This window comes from Thunnus thynnus, chromosome 23, assembly GCF_963924715.1.
Source record: "Thunnus thynnus chromosome 23, fThuThy2.1, whole genome shotgun sequence".
Taxonomy (NCBI): domain Eukaryota; kingdom Metazoa; phylum Chordata; class Actinopteri; order Scombriformes; family Scombridae; genus Thunnus; species Thunnus thynnus.
This window is the reverse complement of record NC_089539.1, coordinates 9,843,274-9,861,200: the sequence shown is the minus strand read 5'-3', so window position 1 is coordinate 9,861,200 and position 17,927 is coordinate 9,843,274. Positions and strand designations below refer to the sequence as shown.

The following is a 17,927-nucleotide window of genomic DNA, read 5'->3' as shown; positions in this document are numbered from 1 at the left end:
TGGACTGCAGCAGCCTATTGCCTCTTTCAATATTATTTTTTATTGGGTATAGTTTTTATTGGGTGTACAATTGGATTTTATGCTGATGTTGCTGGGCCTGCCATCTGTGTATGTGTGTATGTGTGTGTGTGCATGTGTGTGGTTTATGTGGCTGCCGTGCAAGGCTATGTTCAGGTGTCATTTTTAACGTTACTGAGCATGTTGGTGCCGGTGTACCTCTATCCATATGCTTGATTAATGATGCTGTTGCATCTGTCAGCTGTGTGTGTGTGTGTGTGTGTGTGTGTGTGAATATGTGACCGCCGTGCCGGGCTACACAGTGCTGTTAATGTTTATCTTGGTGCCTGTAACATTGCCTCTGATGATGTATAAGGCTTGTATGATTAAACTGTGGTGCTTTCAGGCAAGTATAGCTGTACTGGCCTATTTTGGTTAACATATACATTTCAGAACCTAATAGTAGCCTATGATAGGTCTTGGACGGGTTAGGCCCACCTGATTTTCTCTGTGCCCACCCACACTGTGATTTCTGCCTACACTGCTGGCCTGTACTCTTTTCTGCCCTTTCCATATCAGGTTCTTTGGGCGATTCATAATGTCCCTAAATAACCTGCATTATCCAGCGGGCACTATATGATGCTCACCAGTTCCCAACTGCCTGCTTTTCTCTGTCGGCACACACTAAAGCTAGTGCACATAGTCAATTATTTTTTACTCTTATAATTGAAATGTTTGTCCCCTTGATGAAATAAATTTATGTTGTGAACATCAGTAATATCTCCTAGTATCTTTTGTTCACTGTAGAAGTTCAGAATATAACACTGATGATTTGCTGATACTGGCAGATACACACGCCAAAATGTGAATAATGAGAGTACTGGCACTTGCTTTGTTTCCACTTCAAGCACTGTGCACGACTCACAACACAATAAGAGCAAAGGGGCAGCAGCTGACTGATAACACACCGTACTGTCTGGGTTCAGCATTCAGTCTGTGTATCTGCTATGTATGTGTGTGTATGTATGTCTGTTTGTCTTTCAGCAGGAAGGCATAAAAAAGTTAGTCAGCTGATGACTAAATCATGACAGATGCATTAATGAAGCCCCACCGGCCCTCAGTGTTCACCCATTGACATTCACAGATAGGGCAGCTGTGTTGTGTGTGTGTGTGTATGTGTGTGTGTTGTGTAACATCAAATGAAACCTCTTTAATTGCTACAGTATAGACTGCGCATAGCAGGCGGGAGAGCAACAGTGATTACATCTCTTGTAAAGTGGACGGCAGGGTGAAAGCAGTGGGAGGGTGTATGATGTGTGTTAGGTGGGGAAGGGAGGGGGGCGTTGGGGAGGAAGTGGAGAGGAGGATGCTTGGAGAGCTGGAGATAGGGTAGGGAGGACGGGTGGGTGAATGAACGGGCGGCATCTTAGCAAAATACAAGCAGTGGCTCCCCATCTGCTGCGATCATTAACATTAAGAGCGTCCCTAATTCAAGCTAATTGCTGGCGACGAGGAAGTAAACAAGCCGCCTAGAGTTTGTGAAGATGAGCTGAAGATGAACAAAGAGGGGGGAGAAGCATTTCCAGGGTGCGTGTGAAGTGAATACTTAACTGGGTTTTCTGTTTTTCGCAATGAACTTGTGGCTGACAGTGTGCAAGCTGGCACAGTACAGTAATATGGCAACAGTTGGATATGGTGCTTAAAGGTCCAATCAAGAATTTGTATCCCCATGTAAATTTCACACATTTCCCATATTGTGTGGTTTATTAATTAAAGTGAGACTGTGCAACATTTGCTGAACAGCAGTCACTGTGGCCACAAGTAGCGATTACAAAATATTGGCACATTGAATTTCCTTTAATTTCCAAAGATTCTATTCTGTAAACTGGTTAAAGCTGCACTAATAAATATTTTTTTATATTACCAAATTAAATGGCTGTATCATGTGAATGAGCAGTGACAAACCAACAGAGAATTATCATCTGACTAAACCCACTGTATGCTACCTGTTTAGCGCCAAACGATAGAAAGACAAAGTCAGAGACTAACATAGTGGAGCAACTGGCAGCCAAAGAGTTATTTTCCAAGAAGATAGTGGTGACCAAAACAGAGATAAAAGGAGAGTGAATATTGGATTTACATACGTTGGGTTGCCAGACACGCAACTTCAAATGAATGCTAATGTTGCTCCATGTCTGCAGGATGTGTACAGTAAATAAGTGTTTCCTAACTTGTTTGCCATATCAACTTTACAGCTTGTTCTGCTGCTCCCCAGTGGCCAAATCAATCAATCAAATAAATTAATACTGCTTTGTTTAAAGACATCTACATCATTAGGTGACCTTACTGTGAGTGAGTGAAATGGGACCACAAGCAGGAAACAACAAATATGTCTCCTGGTGAGGTAAAGTATATGTACTCCTTGTTTTACATTTGTGATAAAAGCAGTGACATCTACCTGCCACATGCTAAAATATAGTTTAACAGCTAGCACACATACAGAATAGTGACAAAGTCAGCAATCTGACTTAAAATGGCAATATCCATCTAACGTTTGCTAATGTTAGCTAACATTAGCCACCATAAGCTACTGGTCATACCAGACCAAGTTAGCTTGCAGTAGAAAAACACCCTGAGTGTATTGTAGAGCTGCAATGATTAGTCAATTAATCGATTAGTTGATCGCACTGAAAATGAATTGCCAACTCTTTTGATAATTGATTAATTGTTTTGAATCATTTTCAATGAAAACAATGCCTAAAAATTCTCTTGTTGATGCTTCTTATATGTGAATACTTTCCAGTGTCTTTAGTCCTCTATGATAGTAGACTGAATATTTTTGGGTTGTGGACTATTTGTCAGGACAAAACAAGACATTTGAAGCTACACCTTGGGCTTTGGGAAACAGTGATCAACATTTTTCACCAGTTTATAACATTTTATAGACCAAACAACTAATTGATTACTATTATTTATTATAAGTTACTATTAAGTTACTTATGCAATTCTAACTAACTGCACTTTTTACACTGTCAAATATGAAACTGTTTGAGAGTAAAACAAATAAAAACAAATAAGTCAAACTGTAGCCAAGAAACAGTGATTTAAAACAGGCTCTCATACTATGTAAAATGCTGTATATATAACCAGATCAGAATTTTAAGGGGAACTAGTCCTCAACAATATTTCATTATATTGTGCAATGATTCAGCTTGTTAAAATGGTCACTAAACAGTCATGTTTGGTGAACAAAACTGTTAAATCATTTCTGTTTCATTTGCAGTTTGTATTTACATCGCAATTGATTTTTTATGCAAATGCTTCATTTATAGCTCATAGTCATGTTGTTTTCAGTGCCCCTGTTGCAGTAGGTGTAGACACATTTTGCACACACCGACTAGTTTGTGAGTGTTTGTGTAACCTGGGGGGCTAAACGAGAGCCTGAACTCACCGTGGTGGTTTTGACTCGGCCTCCGGGCTGTGTACAGGTCCAGCCAGATTTATTGACTAACAGGTCACAGCCTTCGTCCTCCAAACACGGCACCATCTCACACCACTGCTTTTTCCGAACAATACCAGCTGCAGACAAGATGGAGAGAGAAAAGGCACCATTAGAAAGGTGAGAGAAAATAGGAGGAATAAACAGATGAAGAGAAATGATAGAGAGAGGTGGATGCAGAGATGTAACGATTAAAATAGAGAGAGTGGGTTGAGGGATGATAGATGGAGTAAGACAGATATGGGCAGAGATTTAACACGATGGAAAAATGATGGAAAAGGGGGGATATGAAAAAAATATATGTTGAAATACATATAAATGGAGTGAAAAAGATGGAGGAAAAGATGGAGAGATGCAGAGGGGTGGACTGGAAGAGAGATGACATGCAGGTAGATGAAGAGCAATGAAGTGAAGAGACAATTGTGAGATATGAAAGCAGGGGATGACAGTGAGAGATGAGGGAAAGATGGAGGGAATCAGACAGATGGAGAGAGATGGCGAAAGCTGTGATCAGTCAGGTAAATAAATTCAAACATCACAAATGATATTTAGCAGGTTTACAGCCCTTCTTGCATTCTGCAACATTTCAAACAGGATAAAATATTCTGTAAGCCGTGTACTCAAGCTTCTACCACCAGGGACAATAAATACTCTGCGACACTCAGCGCTGTCTTCGAGATTTTGTCATAACAACATGTTGTAATTTGTACTTTTTTGAGTTATAACCTTGTCTCAACTTGGTCTGTTTTATTCAGTTCAAGACTTCAGTTCATAAGATTTTCCAGAAAAACCCCAGGCTTAAGCATATTACATCCACTTGTTCTGTAGCTCTTCCATTATAGACTGAACCATAATGATAACAATGATAAATATAGTGACAATGAAATCTGACAGATAAAGAAAGAAATGCTGCAGTTAGTCAATATATTCCTTAACCTCGACTGACTGTTGAGGTTTTAGTGGATAATCTGTACATCTTTTTCTTTTTATGCATGTGTCCCCACATTTTGTCCCTAAAGGAGTCATTACCACTGCCCCACGTTTTTGTTCTCAATGCCAACCTCCACTGTTGGCACAGGGAGGAAGCACACTGCCACAAGAGCTGCTTCTTTTCAACTAGGGTTTATGCACTGAGCTTTACTCTCTCCTCATAGATTCTTGCCCCACTGAAGAAAAGTTCAGACCAATCAGAAGGACTTTCTACTGCAAGCACAATTACATTATTCCTCTCTGCCAAACCATGGATGCTACAAGTTGTAATTGCTAGAGCACAAGCAAAATTGATTTGCTCTTTAGAATTGTTGAGTTAGTGTAGAATAATGAGACTAGAAATAAGCCCTTGCTTTTAGATTCTGCAGGACATGATACCAAAACCTGACATTTTGTTGATTTAAGTGCTATATCTGAAATTTGCTCTCAAAAATATCCTGTTATCTCCAGCTATCTACAGGAATCATCACCACCAAACAAAATGAGTCAAGACATGGAGGGAATGTCAGCTTTTTTCATCTTTGTTTCTTGTCTCATCTTTTGTTTTTGTTTTTATTGTAGTGATTTTTTTTTACCATGTAAAAATTGCGTAGGGGTTAAGTACCTTGCCCAAAGAGCATTGATGATTAATGAGCTTGGAGCCTTTTTCTATGTGTTTCTTATTCATTTCCTCTGTGCAGATTTAAACAGTTCCAGTAACAACCACTAGCCCCCAAACCAGTGATTCCCAATTAGGGGTAGGCTAGTCATACCCTAGAGGGTACTTCTGTAGTTGCCAGGGGGTTTGTGGAAAGATTGTGGAGTAGCTCAGTCAATTAATTAAAAATGTCAATGAATAAAAAAATATAGATACATATCCACATATTTGTGTTTAAGAGGCATATTAACACAAAGAGGATTGTAAATTGAATAAAGGTTGATCTTTCGTATAGTATATCTTTAGTATTTAATATATTAGGAGATGCCTCCCAACAACATAAAACAAACAACACAAAATATGTGTTAAAGTACATCACAATTTTGGCGTGAAACACTACAGCGCATGAACACAGAAACACATAAAATTATATCCAATACAATCATAAAATATTTCAACCAAAACTATCTTAGGACTCCTTAAACAATCCAGTAGATGTCTAGATCCCAAATAAGTGAAATAAAACAAATAGGACTAATCTAAAACAATAAATCAATGCAACTAACACATATCGATTTTAAAATACCCCAAAACAGTGGCAGCCAGATGAGAGAGCAGACAGATTGTGCTGCAATGATCTGAATTCACAAAGAGAAACCAAATTTTGCCATTTAAGATCAAGTTGCAGAAGGTTGCAGGCAGAGGTTGCAGAATACATAAAAGCTCTTTTACCTAATTTAATGTGGACTTCATGAAAAGTAGTTATCACATTAGCAGAGGAGTTGAAATAGAAAGCTACAAGTAATGGATAAATGGTTAAAACCTCAGCTTCACTCCAAGTGGTATTAGAGCAAATGCAAACTTGACCAAACCTCTAGATGATCGTGAACAACTTATAGTCCAACTAAGGTATCAGCAATAGTTTCAACATCCTCCATTGCATGAGCAGTCAACCAGTTATGAAAATTCATACATAATATATGCAGTTACCTGTTTTCCACGAGAGGCAATGAGGCAGAATGAGTCATCAAGGAGCATATGCAGAAAAACATCCAAGGCTCACAAATTTACATTAAACCTCTGGCTTTTGAAATAGTGCTGCTGTGATTAATAGCACAGCAGTATTAGACTACATACTGTAATAATGGAAAAAAAGGTGTGACTGAAAATATAAAAACAATCTTCTAGCCATGACATTAGAGGTACCCTGTGGAGTTTTCATCGTAAACAAACATTATTCTTGTAAACAAATATTATTTTGCCCTGAAAAAACTCAACCAAGTTTGTGAAAATTATTGCTGTCTGGGGAAAAAAAAGGACAAAAAGAAAAAGTTTAATTTAAGGGTCATTATGTACGTGGTGTAATGAGGTGCTTTTTGGTGTAATAAGAAACCCCTCTAAAGATAAGGTGTCTAATCACAGCCGCTTGTGTCTCGGGTAGGCTCACAATCTTCATAAATCACACACTGCATTAAAAAAAGGATTTAGGAATAAAAACTAACACATGCACCTGAATATGTAAATTAGCAAGACAGAAGAGATGAACTGAGATAGAGGAAGAGAGGGTGAAGACAAAGTAGAGGATAAGGATATCTTGATAACATTCTTGACCATTACAGAATATGGGCAAGATAAAGAAAGAAGTACACACATATTTATGCTCATATTCATATGCATTTATGGATGAAAAATAGGATTCTTTAATGGATAACAGTGAGACCCAGAATGATTTATAGGGCATACATACATCATATTCTTTCGCCATGGCATTCATGGCATGCTAGCTCTCTCATAAAACATGTGGGAATTGTGTTCAGTTCCATATCTATAAATTTGCTCTAAGGGCACCTTCAGCTGCTGTCATAACCTTGCATGTAGATCATCAGCAAGAACTGTACCTAATGCTAATATCTGTTCACCATAAACAATATCTATGTACGTATCAATCAATCCATGAAATATGTATACCTTCTCAAGCACTACATGGGTAAATAATGAGGGAACTAGGAACAATGTGTCAGCACAGTAAACAGTGTAAAGCATTATTATTGTTGAGTGCATTTTGCTGACACACTATCGAGGTTGAATTACTTGGTCCTAACATCATTAGTCTAAAGGCTAGCTGCACACAAACAATCTAAAACATGTGTGACTTTAATATTCTCACTTCAGGGACAAAGTTACATGTGGGGAACAATGCAATTTGAAATAGCTCAAAAATCTGAAAAATATGAGGTGTTATCAGCAATGAATTTTTCTATTAGATCAGCCCTGCTACACAAGCAGCACTACGCTAAGCATGCATGACCCCATTCCACTGCCAGTTCCTGACAGATGCATTTCCAAAACTTACCGCTCTAGACGTGATGCTATTTACCTATTAAGCCAATCGAGAGATAGAAGATGCTACTCATATCTCCTCTGAATATCCATTGCTATCCAGAAATTAGGGATGCACCAATTTAGCGGTCTTGGCTTAAAAACTGACTTTATTAGGCAGACTGGGCACATAATATTGTCTTATTTATCCCAATGAGTTCCATGCTGTGAGGTAACATCATACCAATTTAAAATTTGACAAATAGCAAGAAATGGTATCTGATCAGAGCTCAGCTTTGGTAGATACCCTGAGTTTAAGTATCAGGAGAGAAAATGTCGGATCGGTGCATCCCTACCAGAAACACTAAACACCTGTCTGACCTGAATGTAAGTCTGGTAACTTCAATTACAGAGTTCCTTATGACCCTATTGAGTTTGCATCCCTAACACCTTCTCTAACTGGCTTGTCTCTACAGGTGTTCCTCAGGGATGCGTTTTAGCTACTCTTCTGTTCTGAACATACAGTGCACAAATGATGTGCAGTGTAACCTTTTTATGTACGTTGACTATATTGTCCTAATTGGCAGCATGACGCAACCACTCAACCACAACCACTCCTACGGTCAGGGCATTGACAGCCTTGCAACCAAAAGGTCATAAGGTGCTATTGTATGGCAAGAAGACAAAATGAGAGTTGATAGTATAGGTTCAACATATACAATGGACATAAAGAGGCAAGAAGCAGAGCTAAGCGGACTAAACATGACCTTACCTCATCATTTTATGATATGAAAACATCACAGCCAAGAAAAACAACCACTTTTAACGCGGCTAGCAAAATTAGTAGTCATACAACCAAACAACAACCACAATAAGTAATTTTTTGGGAGATCCCATCCATCCTCTCAATTAACATTAAACTGTTGCCTTCAAGTGTCTTAAGTGTCTCTTAAGAACTCCACCCAACACACAGACACACTATGACTCCTCTAGCCCTTGCCTTTTTGCCTTTTAAAGAACTATTTTATCTTTTAAAAATGTGGTCACATATTTATTTATTATTTGTATTGTGTCTTTTGTTTTGATGTGATGTGTGAAGTATGCCAATGCCAAAGACAAATTTCCATTTTATGTAAATCTAAAGGACAAGGAAGCGTTCTGAATCTGCATCCACAACCATGCAGCACTACCTTGGCAGCCGTTAAGTGTAGTGTAAGGGCAAGGATGTATAACAGGGTTGTAAATGGAAAAGGGAAGCAGGAAGGCAGATGAGAAAATTAGAGGACATATTGAAAACACACCATTCATAGAGGTGAATGGAAAATACTTGTCAGATGTAACAGTCCTAATAGAGGTCTAGCAGTGTTCTTGAGAAATCTTTTCTTTCTTTCTTTTTTGAATTTAATCCATTATTGTGATTTTATCTAATGAATGTTGTCAGCAAGGTCACTAGCGGGTTTTGTTTCACTTCTGAATTACCATCCAGTGAGGTGACCCTCAGCTGATGAAGATGTATAGCGCTGTCTGGTAAATAATAGTAATGAGGGAATGAATGTTGTTACATGCGTGTAAAAGTGCTGTTCTCTGCATGTGTCTTACAGATGTCATTTTAGACAATGAGAACTATAAAACAGCTCCATCTGTCACAACTCCTGTCTCAGTTTTTAACTGAATAACAAAGTTATCAAAGATGTGTCACATAAATGATGTAATATTCAATAATGGAACCACACAGACATCTGAAGTTGAAAGAACTGATTTTCAGGTGACTGAGGGATTATTCATGGAAATTTGCGCTACTGACATCTTAAAGTTATAACAATTACCACAAGAACGAATCAATATTTTATATTAGTAATGACCATGCAATTACCCTACACTCTATAAAGTGTCTTAGCATTTTTCAGCTCATTGTTTTGGTTTTTCGGCCCACAACTTTACTATTTACTGATTGAATCTCACTTCTCTCTTCAGCACTGCTTTCCAGATGTGGCAGGCAGTTGCAAACAGCAAATAAGCTCTAATAAACTCTACTATTTCAACAAGTTGATAGTTTGTCACTGTTGTGTTTACAGCTTGTTGCACTACACTTCTGTGACCAAATAATCAATTAAAGAAAATATTCCAACTCTTGTAATCTGTAATTAAAGGTATTACTACCACTCTAGCTTGATTAGGTGATTGTTAAACTTAACACTTGATTTGGATGATTATGAAAGGAATACTCAAATGAAAACTGTCATTGTCAGCATGGATGCACAACATTTACAAAGGATTCCATATGTGACCCAGTTTCACAATGAAATATCAAAATCCAAAGAAACTTCTCAGACTATTCCTGCAACATAATCCCCTTATCCACCCATCAGTTTACTTATATATAACACTCACTAAATGACATCTAACTGCTCTAGTGACAAATAGCAGCTGCATGCAGTATGTAACCATATTTTGGCAAAGAGTATGGGACCTTAAAATTCAACCATAACCCCAAAATTCAGAATTGGACACTCTTTGCAACAGTGTGAAAGTATCTTATTATATTTGCTTCACAGATAATAACATTCCAATCTGTTGCAAGTCTACAGTATCTGTACAAACCTAATAAATTAACTTCGATTTTCAACATTTAAAAAAAATAAATGATACATTTGTTTATACCGCATTGCATTTTATTGCCAGATAGTGTGACTGAAAATACTGCAGCTTGTATGTTGAATTGCCACCTTACAAACTAAAATGAAGTGTGGAATTATTTATTTATTTCATTTTATTTGCAACTCGTCCAATCACTGTGATTTATCATACAAATGATCAGAAACCATTAAGACACAGCCCTTATCTGTTGGATGCGCATCACTAACTAAACTCATCTCCCAGGAACATCTTCTCTGATAGTGACACTATCTGTTACCATTGGACCATATAACTGCTGTGCTGGTGTGAGGGCAGTGGCTTATGTTGAAATTTATAAGATTCAAGGGTGATATGAAATAAAAACATCCCCTAAACACATCCATGCACCCGCACAAGCATGCAAGCGGTCAGGCACAAACACACCAGTGAACACAGGCAGGCTTGGACAGAAAAATACACATACACGAGTTTGATGCTATGTATGTGTAAGGGACAGTTTCATCAGTAGGAGATAAGGAGTAGAGAGGGAGAGAACATTATTACACCCTCCATGGGACACTTATCTTCCCACCAAATGGTAGATCACACTAATGTCAACAGCCAGCATCTTGGCCTAATAAATTCTGTCTAATGCCATGCCAAGCCTGAGATGGCAGGAGAAAGATGAGCTGTGCGTGTGTGTGTGTGTGTGTGTGTTTGAGAGAGAGAGGGCGCAAGAGGAAGGAAGGGAAGCAAGACAGATAGTACGAAAGCAAGAAAGACAGAAAGCGGACCTAAAGACAGATCAGATATGGTATAATAAATGCAGTGCAGCACTCTCCAAGAGATGGTGCTAAGATAAGAAGATGTGCTACGATAATTACAAACTGTACAGATCAGATATGGCAAGAGCAGGTAGCAGAATCAGCAATGTGTCAAGGGTTGGTGATCTTGGACACCAGATATGGCTGGACTGCATGTTTATTTAAAAAAATGCAACATTTTCAAAACATTTGAACACATTTATGTAGATGAAAACATGCATACACACACACAGTTACTGTGCTAAAATCGCTCAGCTTATGTGCAACTTTTTAGCCGCAAACTGTGAAAATCTTGTTATTTATTCCCTATATTTGTTTATTCCAGCTATGCACCAGATCTTTACACGGTTGTGTTTTGTGTCACGCAATCACATTAGTTAGTGTAGTGATGCACAACACTCTGTGTGCCTGTGTGATTCTATGCAGAGACTGTCTGACAGAGGCAAATCAACATCATTCCTGATTCACAATGAGCTGTTTGTAAATTGGAGCTCACGCACGCACACAAACCTCAAACACATAAGCATTCATATGCATTTTTCTCTCTGCTCTTTGTCAATCCGCTGCCACTTCTGCCCACCTTCTCCTCTCTGATGCATCGGCATGCTGCTCAGGCATTTCATGCCCAGTAATGGCGAGTCAAATAGCCTTTTAAGCAAATCCACTGTTTCTTCATTTCACAAAGGAGTGCTATGAATCTGCCAGAATTTTCTCCCTTTGCAGTTCTTCTTAATGTAAGTGTGCATATTTCTCTGTAACACATGAAAGCATGTGCACACATAAAAAAAAGCACACCTGCCCTCTCTATTAGTGGTTGCTTTTCTTGTTAGTGATCTGGAAATTTAAGATCACCTTATTGTTGCACTTGATTTAAATCAGTTTGAATAAGGGTACCAGCTAAGTAATGTAAAAGCTACACAACACACACTGTATATTTACCACAGCATTTGCATTGCACATATGAAAACACACCCACAGAGACACACTCTCTCTCTCTCTCTCTCACACACACACACACAGTAATCTCTTTGCTGACATGTCAGGCAACAAAGTCAAACAAAAGACGGCTTGAAAAAGCCCAACTGAGTGCCATTAAGACTCCAAGATTTGCTTTCATCATGGAAATCCCCTTCCCATGTCTCCTTTTACAGTGGATCTACTATCTGGATAATTAACTGTACTATCTGACCTGCCGTGGTAGGCAGACGTTCCCTAAACCTGAATCGAGCTGAGCAGGAATTAGGAGGAGGCTCAGCGGAATGTGAGAGAAAAACCCAATGCAAAGAAATAAATCCCTGCGCTTTGTAATTAGCCACCAGCTCTCTATCCTCCTTCCCTCTGCTCTCCGCTCATCTCCTCTCAGCTAATTTCCCCTTGTCTTATTTTCCCCACATCTCTCCCCTCTTTTGCAACCACTATTTTCTCTTTTTTGCGCTTTCATGCCTGCCCCCTATTTTTATTCTCTCCCTTCATCTCATCTCTGTTTTTCTCTCTTCACCTCTTTTCCTTCCCATGCATGTTCCTTTCCAGTCTATTGCTTTGCCTGATTTTCATAAGATTATTCCACCCGTTTGGCGGCCTTGATGAGTATCTGCACACTAAAAGCTGTCAAGCCCCTTTTTAAAAAGCCTGAGGTTTTTTGGTGAAGTGCATTTGTGTCCCAAATAGCTCCTCTGCACTCGTGAAACTTCAAGAGGCAGAAATAATGAGATAGCACGCTGACTGACATTTCCAGACCTCAGCCCTGTGTCTGTGTGCGCACGCATGTATGCATTCGTGGGTGTGTTTTGTGTATGTGTGTGCATTAGAGAGAGTCATCTACAAATCTTTTACTACCATACATGCAACATCTACAGCACTGAATATGAGTGCCTTTCTGTATACATCATTGACTGTATATAAAGATGAACGAAGCTTCCTATCGCTGTGCAAAAGTGAAGCCAAAATACCTGCTATCTTGCTTGTGTGACATCATTCGGAGACAGAGTCTGTGCAGTAGAGTGAGGCAGAGGTTTGAGAGCAGCTGTCAATCATAACACCACGCCCCCTTTTTATATCGTCAAATAACTAATTAAAAACAAACTTATCAGCGTGCTTAGACAAACATCAGTGTGATAAGAACTACTTAAAATGACAGAAAGCATCTTTAGGAAAAATGTATTTGATGTGTACTTTGATCTTTTAGTTTGGCTCATGACCCATCTGCTAACAGTGAGGGGGCGGGACTTATGACGCAAAACTGCAAACTGTTTTAAAACTGATATTTCAAACACGAAACAGACTTTGTATTGCAAAATGGACTTCATTTTGAAAAAATAAAGAAAAATTCAACAGAAGCCTTAATTTGATATTAATAACTGCCTCCTCACCATTGTTTGATGTGGTAAATGAATATCTTTAATGGGAAGAGACAATAATGTTTTACAGCTGGGTCCACTTTAATAGACATGACTGCTCTGAAATTAAAGTAAGATTCTTCGTTTTCAAATTAAAAATTATCTTATTCTGTAACAGATTATTGCTGTTTTTCTTCCCATTATCCATCATTCCTTCATCTTGGCTAAAAACGACCTTCATGTGAATAAAAATGTTTAAAATTGTGCACAGCAGTCTGGTTCATTTCAACAAGATAAACAATTGAAAATCCATTAAAAATGAGTCATTGTACAACATCACTGCAGCTAAGTAGGTCCATTAAAAAAACAACAAACCTTTATGCACTGCAACCTTGCAAAAATTGTTGTTTAATGTGTTTTTTTCAAGAACTTTGAATCAAACTTTTAAAAGGCTTTACACATTAGGATATGTAATTATTACAATTTCAGTCTGTAATACTGTAAAAACTGATGTTGATTTTTGCAGTATATAAAATCACATTTTCCATCTCTTCATTACAAAGTTATTTTGTCTTAATGCTTAATTTAATGTCTTTCTTGAGATTTGGGCATATTTTTGAATTTTGTACTTATTTTATAAAAGAAAATAATGTCTCATTTGAAATCAACTGTGAGACATTAGTATGACAAAATGATGGCTTTTTTCATCCCTCCTCTTTCAATACCACAGTAATATCTTTCAAATGTTAACAGTATGATAAATATACAGTACATATGTTGATTGGGACTTTAATTATGAAAACCTGAGAATCATGCCATAATAAGACTTTTGTTCCTGCATGTCCGAATGTCTACACAGTTGCCACATAGCGGCTTCCAGCTACACCCTCCTTTTCCTGCATACTATTTATGCTAGGTGCCATTGTGGTGCATAACTGGCAGGTTGTGTGGTGTGCCATTGCTCCAGGCTTGTTTTCCTTTGGTGAGTGTACATGTGTGCGCGCTGGCCACCAGGTACTGCTGATATCGTTCATTCGCAGATGTGCTCTGACATTTCCCCACAGCTGAACGCCAACAGCAACCCCTGATTTGTGGGTGTACACATACACACACACAAACACATACACACACACACACACATGCATGTGCATCCACCAGACACACACACACAAAGAGAAGGAGAGCCCAAAGGCTGTGTGAGCCAGAAGAGGAAATGTCAGACTGAACAGGAGTCTGTAGGAAAGAGATCATTTAACACCAGTGTCTACAGAGACACCAGTACATCAGCAGTGAGCGGTAAACCCCTGACATATACACCTGGAAGCAGGTGGCGAACACAGAATTACCTATTGAAAGCCCCACATTTCCCCCGACTGTTTCCATTACATTTCATACTATAGCCATAGAAGTCTGCTATATTATATATTATTATTAACAGATTAATTAAAAATATATTTAAAGTTGTAAGAAAAATGTCGCTTAGAGTCAAAAAAATGGGCATTTACTACAGAATGCATGGGGGTAAAAGTGACCTTGGATGGTGTTTTACTGACAAAATATGCAACAATTAGTAATTGATAATTGCAGATGAGGACGCATTCAGTAAATAAGACTGTATAAACGGCCCTGACCTCAAAAGCAGAAAAATGCATGCTTAATCTGTGAGACACAGTGCCCTGACGTGCAACACAGCGCACGGTGTAATAGTCTGTCACGAGTACATGGATATACGCCTACACAACAGATATGCACATATACATATTTACTCACTCTTTCAACCTTTCTCACACATACAAGTAAGCATAAAATTAAGGTTTTGACTCATGCATTTTAGATTAACTTAATAGTAACTACACTTTTTTGAATGAGTAAATTCTGTGTATAGTCAGTACAGTACTGTTTATAGCTTGCATTACAACAAAAGTTATTTTCCCTTTTCCTAAGAACATCTAGTAAGTCTGTCCTCTAGATCAGTGGTTTTCAAACTTTTGCACATCAAGGACCCCTAAACTGACACAAATTAGACCGCAGACCCCCGGACTTTGAGAACCACTGATCTAGATGCCCCAAATGCTGAAAAATGTATGACTAACACTACTATTAGCTGTAAGCTAGTTTACAATGTGATAGTGTTCTGGACAAATTTATATCTTCCCTAACACTCATTCACATCAACTATCTGCTGAAGCCTCACTAAGCTAAACTAGCAGTTCAAATGACTCTGAACGATCATCTTGGCATCAGTGAAGGTGGAGACCTGGGGGGGAGACTGACATCACTGTTGTTGCTTTCAGTGTTGGCTGGTAAAAAAAAGATATTTTGGGTCATGCGAGTGAAACGCCAGCTGTTAAAATGGGATTTACACATGTATTTATGAATTCTGAGACAGGATGTTACCTTGCTAAACAAAAGACGGTGAACAAAACGCTAAAAAGAAATAATTCTCCTTTTTTGTACTATCTCAGCCTCTTAGTGTTCATTTCAAACACTGACTGCAGACTGAACTGTTGTCTGACAGAGGCAACTTATGTAAAAAAAAACCCCCAAAAAACAGTTTGCTCACGCTGCCATTATCAGCAGCTGAGTGAACAAGATGTAAACTATGCAAAGAGCAGGAAAATGTGACATGCAGGGCAGCAGGATAGTATAGCCCTGTCACGATGGGTTATGATGACAGTGCTGTGATCATGATGCAGGCAGCAGTAATGAAGGTGACTATATTGAAGTTGATGATGAATGACATAGTGACATACTTAGAGTAAAGTAGAACATTGCCTTCAGGCTGCAAACAGAAATAAACACACTGATATAATTAGTTAGCACACATATAGTATGCCTTCTGTTAGCTGCTGATATGTGTTTTGAAGTATGAGCAAGGTGTGTGTATGAGTGTGTGTTAATGTGAGTTAATGCATGCTCCTGGATGCATCTTAGCGTCTGTTAATAAAGAGTTTGCACAGCTGGTGGAGACCCAGACCCTCAAGACACCCCTTCTTCTTCCTGGATGTTGATGATTCTTGTCTATTTAGCCTTATTGACCTCTACATCCAAACTAATCCGCCTTAAATTATGCATAACCTTTTACTTGGCAGAGCTCCCCATAAATCTGTTTATTCCCTGTTTGCTCCCTTACAAAGCCTGCTAAACAAATTCCAATTAAGCAAAACAGCAATACAGCATGAATGATAATTCAACTCAGTACAGTCCCCAAAGAAGATAAGAGCATAATCATTGCTGTTATGTGTGAGGCAGCTTATGACAGACTGTTCAGTTTCCCTGGAATCTGGTTAGTGCTTATTATTTTCAGGTCATTTGGTCTTTGTGAACACTTAGCTGTGAGCATGTGTGCATGTATGAATGTTGTTTGTGCATTTGCATACACTTCATGTGTATACATAGGAGTTCATGGCTCTGTTTGGTTATTTTGTGATGTGCGGTGAATGTCGGATCAGAGGAGCGTAACCAAGTGCATCTACTCAAGTACTGTACCTAAGTACATCTTTCAGGAATTTCTAGTTAATGTAAGTATGTGCATTTGTTGCCCCTTATATTGTACTTTTTGACTTTAATACATTCACTATTATATCGGAATATAATGTATATCAAACAAACTATAAATTATTTATTTTGCAAGTTGAAAACTTCTTTTGTGAAGCAGCAACTGTAAGAAATGTTCAGTTTGCATTAACAGTATGGCAGACTCTGACACCAACAATAAAAACTAATATATAGAGAGGAGCAATTCAAGTTTTTTTTCTGATTATATTTAATGGCTAGTGTAGAAAAAATGCTGATCATAAATAATATCAAGAATGGGGTTTGATTTCATGTATTATAACTTTAAGTTCAGGATCTGAATACTGAATAAAAACTGCAGACAATTTTGTCCTTGACCAAAACTGCTCACTCACTCTTAATTTCTCTCATTAAATGTGCCAGCTAAATGCCTCAAATGGCATGTAAAATATGTATAGAACATGGCATTTATTATAGATACAAAATTTAAAGCTTCATACTCTGCCTGAAGCTTCTGGTGTCATTTTCATTCTGGCTGCAGGCTGGGCGGTGGGAGCTGGGACGAAGCAGAGTGACTCTGAAAAGTTCTCTGCCTTCAGGTTTATTTTCTTGCCACCAGCTAAGAACTCATTGACTATTCAGCTGGTACAGTGTATGATAATTTAATAATTAGAGCAAGAAAACAAAATTAAATAGTAGTGGAACAATGTTTCGAGCCAAAACACTTCCCCACTCCAGATAATTACCTTGGTAAAAAGAAGCTCACAATGTGTCAGGCACATGATAATCTTAAGCTTTGATTTAGGAAAAAAATAACAGGGGGAGCGATGAATCTAAATGTTATCAGGAAATGTGATAATGGCCAAACAGAAGCTCATCATGCAAAGAGAATTCAAGCGAGTAAGAAAGGTAATACGGTGAGTAATAAAAGAAGAGTTGTTGTACCATTATTAGTGTGTTTATCTTTTGAACTTTTGTACTCACTAGGCTTGCTGCAGTAGTCGGTGTTACACAGTGTTTAGGCATACACCGATTACATTACTTGCCCACCATCATTTTGCTTTTTTTTATAGAAATAAAACCCATTTAGTTCATTTTATCATATAAGCGTACACGTTCATCAAATAAAAAACTTGCAGCACAGAGTAGCGGAGTGAGACGTCTGTCCTCCCTCCTGCTCTCTGCCGTAAACA

The 17,927-nt window shown here is 38.3% G+C and overlaps 1 protein-coding gene across 1 annotated transcript in view; it reads right to left on the bottom strand.

The window, feature by feature from the left end:
* LOC137175871 (chemokine-like protein TAFA-5) overlaps positions 1-17,927 on the bottom strand; it is a 99,168-nt gene that overhangs the window by 15,235 nt on the left and 66,006 nt on the right. The window contains exon 3 of the mRNA XM_067581785.1: positions 3,449-3,576. Coding sequence (XP_067437886.1) covers positions 3,449-3,576 — 128 coding nt within the window. The remainder of the gene's footprint in view (positions 1-3,448; positions 3,577-17,927) is intronic.